This window comes from Rattus norvegicus, chromosome 1, assembly GCF_036323735.1.
Source record: "Rattus norvegicus strain BN/NHsdMcwi chromosome 1, GRCr8, whole genome shotgun sequence".
NCBI lineage: Eukaryota > Metazoa > Chordata > Mammalia > Rodentia > Muridae > Rattus > Rattus norvegicus.
In genome coordinates, this window is record NC_086019.1 from 210,888,211 (window position 1) to 210,902,078 (window position 13,868).

Genomic DNA, 13,868 nt, shown 5'->3' on the forward strand with positions numbered 1-13,868 from the left:
CTGGATAGCCTCTCCATTACACAGGAGACACCCACTGGGATACAGGGTGTGAACTCAGATGAGCAAAATTTAGGCGTATCCAGGTCAGCAGAGGGATGACTGCCTAAATGTGACCTAGGATTATAATTCAAGAAAAAGACATCCTCAAACTTAGGCCTACATGTAGGTGTAAGGTAAGCTCCTGGCAAAGGTCAACCCTGGGGCCCAGCCAATAGGATGTTTTTCCACTTCTCCCTCCCACTTCCCAGCTCCCCACCTACTGAACCCAGATGGGGGCACTATCTAAAACAAAAACTGGATTCCAGATACTTCACTAGTTCACAAGTCTTTATTTGGGTAGGCATGTTTTGGGAGCTGTCCATGGCTCCCGTACTGGGCAGAGACAGGAGTTTTCAAAGTAGCTAGCTTCCCAGAATGAGGAAAGGTTTGTACACAGAAGTCCCAGGGCCAGACTAGGGATGTATGCCAGAGGCCAAAGCAACAAACTGGTGGGGAACATGCATGGTATATGGGAGGGAGGTGTTATGGAAGGGAGGTGTTCAGGAGTCTGAAGCTGCTTATGAATGAAGATAGAAAGTGGAGAGGACCTGGAGGCTGACAGAGCACGTAACACAGTAAACAGAGAAGGTGCCTCTGCATCCTGTTGACATCCACTGAGCTAGGACCTTGGAGGCAGTCGGTTTTTTCCTCTCTGTGCCTGCTTCCTCATCTGTAGCATGGGGGCACTAGGGTCTGCCTGAACGTGTGAGGGGAAATGGTTACGCCTATTGCTGATCACAGACATTTGCTTTTACTGCTCAGGCCAACGGGCACGGGGAAGCACTGCCAGACATTTTCAGCAGGCTCTACAACTGTCCTGGACTTTGCATAAAGACTGGTGTGCTAATCTCAGATTTCATGGCCTTTGTCCAAGGCTAGGGGTCAGCGGAGGTTCTCTCCTTGCATAGGTGACAGGAAGAGACAGACCTGGAAGGTTGGAGGAGTGAAAGAGGAGGAGCCAGGGTTCTACCATTCCCACCTGGGCTGGGCACTGATAGTGTGGTGCTGATATTTGTTAGTTCTTTAAGGCTAGAGTCCTGGGGATAGCTGGGACTAGATGGAGGCTTTCTGGAAGGCAAGAGGACCCAGCAAATTCCAGATCCTTGTTTTATGGTCCTTGAATCCAGAAGACTTTGATGTCAAAATGGCTCTACTGTTCTGGAATAGACCTGAGGCATGGGAGTGTGCTGAACCAGGTTTGGGGCAGAGTGACAGAGAGGAACAGGGAAACAGACCACCACAGTCCTTCCTCCTAGCACTCCATGCCTGCTGCTCCTGGACCCCAGTGCTATTTGAAATGAGACAGGAAATGGGCAACTGGGTAGTTGGGCCTGTCAATGCCCAAGCCCTGACAGATGCCTAGCAGGCGGTGACGGGCCTCAGCAGGGCTGGCCCCAGCACAAGCCACATTGCAATAGGGCTCCTCATACTGGCCAGGTATCAGGGCCTCCTCCAGCAGATTGAGTCGTAATTGACCCTGGTCATGGAGAGCTTGCAGAGTCTCTCGACTGCCAGGGGAACTCAGCAGCTGTAGGTGCTGGGACACCAGGCACATGATGCCCACTAGGTAGCCACGGGCACGAGGGTGGGCAGGCAAGGCAGGCTGCAGGCCACAGGCCACCATTGCAGAAGCCAAAAGCAAATCCACACCATAGAGTTCCAGGATCCAGTCTCGAAGGTAGAACCCTCCCATTCGAGGGTTGATCTCAATGAGCCTCGGCCCAGCCCCAGTCATCTTGAGCTCCACATTGAAAACCCCATCCAGCAGCCCACAGCCCAGGCAGCAGCGAAAAGCTGCCTGCACCATCTGGGCCTCCTGCTCTGGTGCTAGCCCAGTGGGCATGCAGGCAGCAGTCTCTGTGAAGCCAGGCAGCCTTGTGGGGCCATTATCAGAGACAAAAGCAGCCAGCAGCCGTCCACCAAACACCACCAGGTCCACGTCATGCTCTGTGCCCTCCACAAACTCCATCAGTAGCATGGCATTGCCCCAGCCCAGTCCAATGCCTGGGTGGTCAGCCTCACCCTGCAAGTCATGGAGGATCCGGGAAAAGTGCTCGTGGCACTGTGGCCCATCCTTCACCAGCTGCACGCCTACGGCTCCTGACCCAAATTCCAGTTTCATCACACCGGGCAGAGGTACCTGGTAAATGGCTCTCTCTACGTCAGCCTCGCTCTCCAGTGGGCAGCAGGCCACGGCATGGAGGGAAGTCGAAGGCCAGGGTGGGCCCTGGCATCGCAACAGATGCAGTTGGGTGCGGCTCTTCTGCTTTGCCAAGCACATGGCAGCTGGGGGGCTGCAGGGCAGACCCAGCTCACGACAGAGGAGAGCAGTAAGCACCAAGCAGTCATCCCAGAAGGAGAAACAGCCATCTAGCTTCAGGTTCCGTGCCCGTACCAGCTCAGCCAGCAGCCGAGCATTCTCCTCATCCCTCCGGTGCTCAGTCACATCAAAGTGGATGAAGGTCTGGACCAGCTGGGATGCAAAGTGGTTGGGGTCTGATTCCACCAAGTGCAGCTGAAACAAACCGGAGGGACATTCGTGTGAGCAGATGCTGGGCCAGGGAAGATACAGGATGGTGTTCTACAGGGTAGACACCACGTGTTCAATATATGTTTACTGACAACTTGAATAAACATGTAAACACCTATGTCAGCCTGGATGGGGGAGAAGACAGAAGACAAAATCTTCAGGAGGAAAGGGCAGGCTGAGTGAGAGGAGCAGGGTGCGAGAAGAGTACACCAGAGGACTCATCACAGGCAGCTTCCCTGCAGGGCTTGGAGACCAGCCGTCAGGGTTGGGGGCTGGAGACCTGTGGCTTGTTTATCAATCCTTCTGCATGTAATGTGATGTGCAGGACTCCTGAGGAGCCCCGTGTCCCCAAAGCTTGTGTTTTGCTTGGTGAACAGTGATACAAGGCAGCTGCTATTCAAGGCGCAAGCAGCCACTGATGAGGGAGAAGTGGCTGTGCATAAGGTAACTTGGCATCAGGAGTCTGTCAGTCCTTCAACTGGCATATAATATACACTATCAGGAAGGAATTGTGATGCTAAGGCTGTGGAGAATTCCTCAGGGACTGTGCATGGTAGGAAATGGACAAGGAGGCCACTGTGGTGAACTAGGGCCAGCCTGAGAAAGACTCAGCTTTCTTCTCTTTTTTTAAAAGATGTATTTATTTATTTAATTTATAAGTACACTGTTGCTGTCTTCAGACACATGAGAAAAGAGCATCAGATTCCATAACAGATGGTTGTGAGCCACCATGTGGTTGTTGGGAATTGAACTCAGGACCTCTGGAAGTGCAATCAGTACTCTTAACCCCTGAGCCATCTTTCCAGCCCAAGACTCAGCTTTCTTATCTGTTTCAGTAGGAATGATGATGTCTGTTGACTGGCTAACTCCAGTTCCTACAATGTAAGTCCCTGTCTGCCTTCTTCCAACAATAAACTTAACTTGAAATCAATAAAGTGTTCATATTACTCCTGGAGCATCCTATGTGCCAAGCGGCAGGAATTCGGCTTCAAAGATCTTTCTCCCTAGGGAGAGCTAACCTTCTTCCTACCCAGCTGTTCAAGACCTAGTAGCTACAAGATTTGGTGATACATACTTGCAATTCTAACGTTTGGGAGGCTGAAGCAGGAGGACTGTGTGTTATGTGTGCCAAGTCTGGGCTACACAGTAAAAATCTTTGGGGGGGGCTGTGGAGGGGGAGCTCAAGAGAGTGGGAGACAGAGGTAGGAAGATCTCAGAAAGTTTCGTGCCAGCCTTAGCCACTAAATAAATAAATAACCATGAAAATAAACAAAATATAAATATAAAGTAGCACTCCTAAAATCCCAGAATCTGGAGGTGGAGTAGGAGAATTAATTCAAAGCAAGCTTCAGCTATATAAGGAGTTTGAAGCCATCATGAGTTATATGAGAACATATCTCAAAGATCAGGCATTAAGAGAACTTGCCGCTTTCACAGAGGACAGAGTGCTTAGCACCCACTTCAGGTAACTCTGGATCTGAGGACACCCTTTTCTGGACTCCAATGACACCTGCACACATTTATACAAATACATACTTCAGACCCAAACACATAAAATTTAAAATGTAAAATAAATCGGGGCTGGAGAAATGGCTCAGTAGTGAAGAGCCCTGGCTGTTCTTCCACAGGACCAGGTTTGATTCTCAGCACCAACATGACAACTCACAACAGTCTAGGTCCGGTTCTAGGGGATTGATGCCCTCTTCTGGCCTCTGTGAACACCAAGCACCTACATACATGGTGCACAGACATATTTGCAAGCAAAATACCCATACGCATACAATTAAAAATTAATAAATAAAAATAATGAAATCCCGGGCTCTAGCTCAGGGATAGAGAGTTTGCTCCCATAGTATATGCAAGGCCCTAATTCAATCCCTAAAACAGCAAGAAAAAAAAATCTAAGCGTGGTGGTGCACTTTAAATCTAGATTAGGACGGAAGAGGCAGGAAGATCTCTGGGAATTTGAGGCTAGCCTGATTTACATTAAGAATTCCAGTCAAGGGGTTGGGGATTTAGCTCAGTGGTAGAGCGCTTGCCTAGGAAGCGCAAGGCCCTGGGTTCGGTCCCTAGCTCCGAAAAAAAGAACCAAAAAAAAAAGAATTCCAGTCAATCAGGACTGTATAGTGAGACTCTCAAAAATAAATAAAATAGAGAAGTGAGCTCCTCTGTTGACCTGTAATACCGCCTGTCTCCTGCCCACTCCTGCCTATTTATTCCACCTCTTCCTTTGTTTTTTCTGAGGGGCCCCTCTCACTGCAGCAGGGCCCGCCCCTCGCCAGGAAGGCCCGCCCCCGGAAAGCGGCCGCTCTTGTCTGAAGAACTAATCCCGCCCATTCATAGCCCGCCCTCACCAATCAGAACACGATTTGGGCCGCGTCCCGCCCACCTTCAGTCCGTAGTCCTGCGCCGCCTCCCACACGAACTTCTTGCTGACGCCGCCGGCGCCGATCACCAGCAGCTGCTTTCCGTCCATGAGGTGGCGCCCTGAGCGCCGCAGCATGGTCTCCACCAGCGGTGCGGCTGCTGCCTCCTCAGCTGAGCGTCTCAGGCGTGGCATGGCCCACAGTCCCTCGAGCGCGCCGCATGTCTCTAGGCACAGGCCACTATTCAGCTTAAGGACCACGGGAGTCAGCGTGCGTCCGACCACTGTGAGAACGAAGTCCACGCCTGGGCCGGGCGAGAATGCGCGGACTGAGCTAACATCAACCCGATCCCCACGCCGCCCAAGCCTTCCAGCCCTAGCCGCTCCTCCCGTGCTCACCGAGGAAGTCAGTGTGCACTTGGCGTCCACCACGCTGCTCCACACTCAGTCCGGCCTCCAGGGCCAGCACTGCGGCCAACGCGGCCTCAGCTGCTTCTTTGATGCCCTGCTCCAGTAGCGCCACCTGTGCCTCTTCTTCCAGGCCACACTGGGCCAGCGCCACCCCCAGTGACCTCGGCAGGGTATAGTGGTGCCGCACGGGTTGATCCCCTCGGCCCACGCCACACACCACCTGACCACAGTGCAGTTCAGAAGGGGCTGGACTGGGAGAAGTCCGGCCAAAGCTCACCTTTCTAAGTACCCCTTTGATGCCTGCGCACCTTCCCTACACCAAGGTCCAGGCCCCACCTTCCCTGCACTTCAAGAACCCACTTCTTCCATGGAGAACTAATCTTTGCAAATCATTCTCGGCTTTACTGACCATCTGGTACCCAGATCTCTCAGGGTTATGCTGGCTTCTAGGCCCAGCTCGAAGATTCCAAGCATGCTTGCTCCAACCTGCTGTAGCTACTCTGTTTTTTTCCTAGCCTTAGCATGGTCTCTTGGAAAACCCTCATCATCTCCCTAGAGTTCTGCTGAGTACCCAGGAGGTCCCCAAGCCTTGCCGAGTTCCTCAGCTTGGTACCTTCCTATGGGACTGACCCTGAGTTTGTTTCTTCTGTAAGGAGAAGCATTCTGGAAAAGGAATCAGGCCCCCAGGACAAGGAATAGAGATTAAGCACAAGAGCTTGGGCTCCTGATATAGAAGGGTTAAGGAAGGTTGAAGAGGAAGAAAAAAGTGTCAACCTAGGAGTCCCCTTGAAAGTAAGCACCCCTTCCCCCAAATCATATCCTCTCTGTACCAGGCAGGCTCTCATCAGATCAGTGGGGTTAGGCAGAGCTGGGGTTGACAGGACTATGTCCTAGACCTGAGCCATTCTCACCTTACTCAGTAGGGGCCTATCACCCTGAATCCGACACACCACTGCACAGATACGCACAGCCAGCTCAGGGCCAGGTGCAGGACTCCCTGGAGGAACATGAGAAGTCTAAGCCCAGAAGAGGTCTAGAGGTCAGTCTCTGCTCCCAATTTCTGGCTGGCTCAGGAGAGAACCTGGTAAGGGCAGCCGGACAGGTGGGCACATGGCCTCCACAAGGACACTCTCCTCCTCCTCCAGCTTCTCCAGCAATCCCAGCACTGTGTTCACCACTGTGGATGGCTCTTCCTGCAGGTGCAGAGGCAATACCTGCTGTCCCCGCCAGCGCCAGCCACTGAGCCTCACAGCCACCTAGAGCAGAAAAGGAAAAGGACCATCCTCACCACCACTAGGTCATGTGCCTGGAAGGTAGGATGCTCATGCCACAGGCGCCAATAAGTAAACAGAGGTAGGAAGGCACGGGGCACTGCTACGGAGACATGGGACAGTGGCAGAGTTTGGGATTATTTCCCAGCAGGATTTGGTCATCACAACATGGGGTCCCTCCTGTAGGTGCCCACACAGACCTCAGTGCTGAGAGGGGCCTGTTGTTACCTGTGAAGCATCACCCAAGGCCTTGGAGTGCACAAAGGCCTCTACTTCCTCTTTCACCAGTGTTTCCTGGCCCTCCTTCCCACTGAGCTCCACCAGCCGTAGTCCAGGGCTGGTATCCCCTCCCCGAAGCAGCCCTGGAGGCCTATAAGTGAAAGCCAGGGTAGCTGGCACAGCTACACCACTCTGCTGGGACAGCAACCACCTCATCAGCAGCCGGTCCTCCAGCAGCCGTGCCAGCTCCGATGAGCCTCCAGTGGGGCAAGTGAGATGCCGGGCCAGCTCTGCCGCCTCCTTGCTGTGGCCAAATTCTGGCCCTAGGCCTGCCAGGAAGTAGGTGGCATGGCGAGGGGGAACAAAATCATCCAGGAATGTCAGGCCTCCTGGATAGAAGCTCACAGCCTTGGAGACCAACAGGTCTGCCTCTCCCTCTTGGCCTGCAGAAGCCACCTTCATCAGCCAGGCAGGGGACAGGCAAAGGAGCATGTTTCCTGCAGGCAGAGGGAGGAAGGCAGCTGGCTGGCAGGGAATGCTTAGTTATGCCGCCGACACCTCCACCCCAGTCCGGGCTTCTGTGTCATTGGGGGGTGGGGGGGGTCAGTGACTCCCAGAACCCACCCCTATTCAGAGCATGGCAGCTGGCCTTGTGGAATGCAGGCAGTTGCCAAGGTTGGTGGGTATTTTGGGATGTGGCTGGGCTAGGACAGGGCTGCCCTTTCTGTAGGAGAGGGTGGGGAACTTGGGCACACACTCACCAGGGCTCTGGACCCCGCCCTCCAGCAACAGAGACAGGAAGGTGCTGGGGGAACCCAGAATGCACAAGGTCACCTCTGCCCCAGGGCAGCCTGGGGGAAGAGAACATTGCTACGTTCACCAAGGATCCTCCTCTTGCTGCCCTTCTGCCCACTTTCCCCTACCTCCACATTCCCACCCTCACTCTTAGGCCTCCCAGGCCCTTCTTAGGGGTCAAATGAAAAGAAGACAGAGGGAGCTGAATATGAAAGCGGAGAAACCCGACATCCTGCCTTGAGACTGGCTCTGTTTTATCTGCATCTGATCCAGAAGGCACTGGAGGATGAATCTAACCTGAGTTTGGATTTTGCACATGACCTCAGAAAGGCCACTGTTTCTCTAAGCCTCAGTTTTCCAGTCTGTGTGATGGGAGCGAGTTTGTGATTCTCATGTATTCTAGCTGAAGATCATTTGGTCCACACAAAATTATCCATGACCCACCTGATCTATGAAACAAGGAGGCATCTTGGGATCGCAACTGCTCAGCTGCATCCATAGCATCTCCTAAGACATCGCTCTAGAAGTTTCAGCTCCACAGAATATGCAAATGATATCGTGGATTTCCAGGGGGCAGGATGGGTAGGGTGGGACATGGTGGGGAGCCCTGACCTGATGTCCTGGGAGACATGCCCTGCCTGCCCTAGGCCCTCTGGTTTTGCCTTTAGATGGAACCAGAGCCTGGGGGAGGAGCCAGCCGGGACAGACAAGGGGAAGCAGCTGAACCGAAGGTCCCTCCCTGTCTCTGGGAGACCCATTTGCGGAGCCCTGAGGCACCTGTACGAGGTGCCTGGCTGCGATCCTGGGTCTCAGGAAGGCCAGCTTGCTGCAGACAGCTCTGAAGGAGACCGTAGTAGTACACAGTCCAGGCCCGAGCCTCAGCCTCTTCCGGGGAGCCCTTGCAATCCAGGCTAACATCCTGGCGCCAGGGCCCAGGGAAGCAGTCTGTGGGTGGCAGACCAGCGCCTCCTTTCCATGGTTCTTCCTCTCCATCCAGGTCCTTGGAGCCCAGGGGATGGTCCCACTCTGTACCCAGTGGATCCAGGCAGAGCTGAGCAGGGGACAGAAACAGTATGTCTTGGGCAGGATTGGCAGAGGAGCATTTTAAGTCACTCAATGGTATAAGCCAGCCTCCCAGTCCACCCACCTGGGTCAAGTTCAAAGGACCAGAAGAGGAAGGAGTTGGGGGGACGGAAGGCTTGCCGAGTGGGAACTGTGGCTAGGCACAGTACACTGATAGATACAGTGTCTTGGGCCAGTGAATGGGAAGGGACGTACTCCCCATTGGACTGCTGGCCCCTATCACACCTAGGGTCTGTCCCACCCTAGGGTCCTGGGGTTTGTTCTCTTGTCACTGCAATCCCAGCTCTACACAGTGCTGACACACAGTAACTGGTTCACAGATGTCTCCGACCTGAAATACTTCAACCATTGTTTAGCCCTCGATAGTTCTCGCTGAGACTCAGTGACTCATCTACCATCATGGAGTTTGCTGTTGCCTATCAGGAGAATTTGTTTCCTCCTCAGCATCCCAATGGAACACGCTTAGTGAGGGCTGGCATCCTTTTCATTATTGGTGTTTGTTTTGTTTTGAGACAGGGTTTTATGTAGTTGAGGCTGGCCTCAAACTTGCGTGTAGTGGAGAATGACCTTGAACTTCTGACTCACCTATCTCTGCCTCCTGAGTGCTGGGACTATAGGCATGTTCCACCATGGCAGATTTACATGGTGCTGTGGATAGAACTCCGCCTCGTGCAGACTGAGCCAGCACTCTACCAACTGCCTCGCAACTTCAGTCCTTCCTTCTGTTCCTTTTTCTCCTTCATTTTTCCTTTTCTTTTCTTTTGAGACAGGCTTTTGCTTTTTAGATCAGGCTGACCTCAAACTCCAGGCACTCTGCCTCCCAGACAGTGAGATGACAGGTGTGCACCACTATATCGAATTTCATACGGAGCCAGGAATTGAACCCAGGGTCCACTACATGCTAGGCAAGCATCCTCGAAACAGACTAGTTTGTCTGGCTGGTTGGTTGATTGGATTGCTATGTGGCTCAGAGTGGCCTTGAACTGGCAATCCTTTTCCTTCAGACTCCTGAATGCCTGCATTAAAAGCCTGTGTCACCCCACCTGATTCAACATGTCTACAAGTGTATGGAGTTCTGGCACTATTTTCTTTGCAGGAAGTCTGCAGGAAGAGGACACCCCTGTCCCCTCTCTGAGGATGACAGAAATGGGACCATTACTCCTTGCAGTGCCTTGGCCTGTACAAGTCTGGTAACTGGGCCTGTCTTTCAGGAGATACACTCAAGCATCCACTTTGAACAGGTTGTTAGCTCTCTCTGGCTTGGTGGCAACCTGGTGCCTGTCTTATTCCCACCCCACGGGTGCTGTCTTGCCTGGGGAAATCATCTGCTGGCTCAGAAACTAAGCGATGGCTCAGACATCCAGGGCTGGGCCTCAGACCTTTCCTTGCATCTTAGGACACCAGGGCTGAATCCTTTGTGTCCCTTCCTAGGAAAGCACTCTGATGTCATGGACCCGTGGCTCATCTTTGTGTCCCTAAACCCAGACAAGTGCTGGGCAGGCAGGTGGTACACCACAGGTGCTATTGGGATGAGGAGCCGTTACTGGGCTGACAGCACCTACCTCCTGGGGATAATGTGGCACAGGTGAGTGCCTGGTACACTGGGTAGGGATCCAGTGCTGGAGTTGGTTATGGGGTGTAAGCTGACAGTCCGCAGGGCTAAGTTTCTGGGTGCCAGTCCTTGCCCTCCCTCTATCCAGGGACTTGACCCTTTGTGAGAAGGGACCACAAGAGACTCACCATCTTGGAGGTAGAGAAGCAGAGAGACTAGGGGACAGAGAGACAAAACAGGGATCAGGGCATTCTGGTCCCTATCTGGCCTTTCGACCCTTAAGATTCAAGGAGCCCATACACCCTCTGTCCTATCCCCACCTCACCCCCACCCTCAAGAAAAAAGGAATTTCCATTTCATGGACCCCAAGAGCCCGGCATCTCTGAGTCCTCCAATCCCTGGTTATACCAGCTATGCTGGGAACTGGGGTGTTGGCTCAGCCCCTGCAATGGTGGGATGACCAGGGTTCCCATGAATGTGTAAGATTAATACTAAACTCTGCAAGCTCTCAGGGTCCCCAACCCAAATCCCCACTCATCCCCACTCCCATGGGGTAGGGCAGGAACCGGGGTACCTGCTGGTAGCAGCAACTGGAGCAGGCTAGGCAGGCGGGCAGGTGAGCAAAGAACAAGGGAGTTCTGCAGCGGTGGAGGCACGGCACTGTGGCCAGTGGCTTGTCCTTATATAGTGAGCCTGGCCATGCCCAGGGCGGGGCTGCTTAGACTCACGCGAGGGCCCCGCCTCCCCCCTTCCCTAGCGGCTCCCTCCTCCGCAACCCAGGCTTCGGACAAGAGACTGGGAGGGTGTTGGATCTGATGACCGACCCAGAGACAACCCACAGAACAGAAAACAGCCCTGAGCCAGAGCCTAGGGCTCCCCAGACACAGATCTACAGCGAGACCCACAGAGGGAAAATAGAGGAAAAGCTATGGACTGGGAGGAATGGCATAGTGGGGGAGCGCGCTCAGCTGGTTACTGCCTGCCTGGGGCACTGGCTCCACCCTGCCCTTAGATGGAGCAATGCTCCCAGCCAGGCAGCTGTCAGTCCTAGTCAGGAGCCACTGGCTACCTGGCACAGCAGTCTCTCAGTGTCCTTCCTGAGCCAGGATCTCTGACAGTTAGGTAGCATGAGGACAGCCAATGAAAATGCTGGTGGTGAATGAAGCCGGCAGTCTATACTTCCTTGCCCTGGCAGGGCCCACATGCAGGAGCAGGGCTTCCAGGAGCTGGGCTTCCAGGAGCAGGGCTTCCAGGAGCCCACATATCTGATTTGTGTAAGTGCAATTACACCCACAATCGCCCTGAGAACCACACAATCAATCATCCCTGGAGGCTCATGCCGTCTGCCAATGCACATCACACTAGTAGGTCCCAATCTTGGCTCTGGGCTGCAGGATCTGGAGAGCTAAGGTTTTAGTCTTGAAGCTTCTGCCCTCATAGTGCCTAGCCCCATATGTATGAAACAATCTGATCCTCCTTCCCCCTGCTCACTCCCCAGGACCTCCACTGTCCTCAAGAACATCTAGGGAAGGGGGTTGGGGATTTAGCTCAGTGGTAGAGCGCTTGCCTAGGAAGCGCAAGGCCCTGAGTTCGGTCCCCAGCTCCGGAAAAAAAAGAACCAAAAAAAAAAAAAAAAAAAAAAAGAACATCTAGGGAAGGACAGTATTAAGGAGCCAGCAGCACTCCTTGGGAACAGAGGTAGCAGCTTTCCTAGTTTCCCCGAAATCACATGTATAGAAGTCTAGGAGGAACACTTCTGTCTGCCACTCAGAGGGAAGGTGACTTATCCAGGGCTCCCTAGTCTCCCATGTGCCCCCACTCCCACTGGATTTTCCACAGCCACTGTAGACCCCTCCTCCCCAGTTGCACACGTGCCTCAGGTGACAGTCCCTACTCTAACTGATTCCTACCGTGAAGGGCAGCCAACTCAGGAGCCCCACTTCCTTGCTACATGTGTGTCCTAAACTACAGAGGGGTCCTACTGTGGGGACAAGGTGGAGTACAGATAGCTTATGCAACTTCTGAAGACTCAGCTTCTCGTGTTCAAATGGGGATTCCTGTGCATTCTTAACAGGTAGGACTTAGTAGTGGGCTCTGGATACTAGGTGGCTTGTGATTTTCAGCAAGGGCTTATTCTTTGTTTTGTTTTGTTTTGTTTTGAGACAGAGTCTCTCTGTGTAGCCCTGGCTGACCTGGGAACTTGCTCCGTACGTAGACTAACTAGGCTGACCTTGCATTCACAGGTCTGCGCCTGCCTCTGCCTCCTGAGTGCTAGCATTAAAGTCATGTGCCACCACACCTGGCCTGTCCATGTTTCTTCCTGTAATAGGCACTGCTAAAAGAGAGCAAGCAGTATCTCAGTTCTTAACCCTGTGACAGCTGTCATGACTGCCTTTTTGCATTGGGAAGTAAGGCTCAGAGAGGTGGTACAATCCACCCCAGGTCACACACCTGGTAAGAAGCCAGCTAGCCTGGATCTTTCCTGTACTCCAACATGTGCACAGGACTCAGGGAATAGCATGGTGCTGTCCCGCCCCCAGATAAGCCTGCCTGGGGGTTAGGTTACTTGTGTTTGTCTAGTAGGTGAAAAAAAGAAAAACTCTGAGATGTTTTATTTACAAGTGGTGGAAGGGAGGGAAAATAGAGAAGGGAACCAGTCATCAGCTTTCTAAGCCTATGCTGAAAGGTTGGGCCCATCCGAGGAGTTTAACCATGAGGGTGCAATTGTTTTTACTGGCTAGCCCGTTAAGGAGCACTATTGTCAGGCTTGGTGGTGCAGCCTTGAAATCCCAGCCCTGGGCAGAAGGAAAAATTGCTGCAAATTCCAGCCCAGCCTGCTATCCCAGATACTTGACTGTTTGGAACAGGAGGATGACAAGGTCATACCTGAGCCAGCATGGGTAGTTTCATAAGACCTTTTCTCAAAACGAAAAGTCAGAAGGAGAAGGCTTGGGGTGTAAATCAGTTATAGAGCAGGCCTGGCACAAGTGAGGGTCTGAGTTCAATTCCAGTACCTTAAACAAAGCAATATAGCATAGCAGTGGTGGAACTTGAGTGGCAGAGGCAAGTAGATCTCTGAGTTTGAGACCAACTGGGTCTACACAGTGAGTTCTGGGACAGCCAGGGTTACACAGAGAAACCCTGTCTCAGAAAACAAGCAAACAACAACAACACCCAACAAGACAAAGACACTAGCTGGGGCATGGAGCACACTCAGGCAATCTCAGCAATCAGTAGGCAAAGGCTGGAAGATGGTGAGTTGAGGACTGGCCTGAGTTAGGCATGGTGACCCACATGTAATCCAAACACTCCAGAGGCTGAGAGAGGAGGATTGGGAGGAGTTCCTTTTAGGCTACATACGGAATTTGAAGCCAGCCTGGGCAACATGAGAGATTTTGTTTGAAAACACAAGCAGACAAGGCTTTGTTTCAATAAAATAAAACCAGCTAGTCATGGTGGCATTCACTTGTAACCCTAGCACTCGGGAGGCTGAGGCAATAAGATCACCATATTTGTGGCTAGGTTTTTCTACATAGCAAGTTTCAGCCCAGATTAGGCTACCTATCAGGATCCTTTCTAGAAAATCGAGAGAGAGGAAAAAAG

The 13,868-nt window shown here is 52.7% G+C and overlaps 1 protein-coding gene across 6 annotated transcripts; it reads right to left on the minus strand.

The window, feature by feature from the left end:
* Window positions 1–309: 309 nt before the first annotated feature.
* Carns1 (carnosine synthase 1) lies at window positions 310–11,101 on the minus strand. Of its 6 annotated transcripts, none has more exons than XM_039101318.2 (10): window positions 10,840–11,100; window positions 10,454–10,480; window positions 8,408–8,681; window positions 7,597–7,686; window positions 6,845–7,332; window positions 6,427–6,601; window positions 6,257–6,342; window positions 5,334–5,565; window positions 4,924–5,239; window positions 310–2,554 (listed from the first exon to the last, which is right to left on the minus strand). In XM_039101318.2, the coding sequence occupies exons 2-10, from the start codon at window positions 10,454–10,456 to the stop codon at window positions 2,482–2,484; spliced, it is 1,737 nt and encodes a 578-aa protein (XP_038957246.1). In that variant the 5' UTR covers window positions 10,457–10,480; window positions 10,840–11,100; the 3' UTR covers window positions 310–2,481. The 6 variants fall into 6 exon arrangements, with proteins under 6 accessions (XP_038957246.1, NP_001414721.1, XP_017445769.1 ...); NM_001427792.1 differs by having other exon boundaries at window positions 4,959–5,239; window positions 10,840–10,921; XM_039101319.2 differs by lacking the exon at window positions 310–2,554 and adding an exon at window positions 2,561–4,079 and having other exon boundaries at window positions 4,959–5,239; window positions 10,840–11,101.
* Window positions 11,102–13,868: the final 2,767 nt, after the last annotated feature.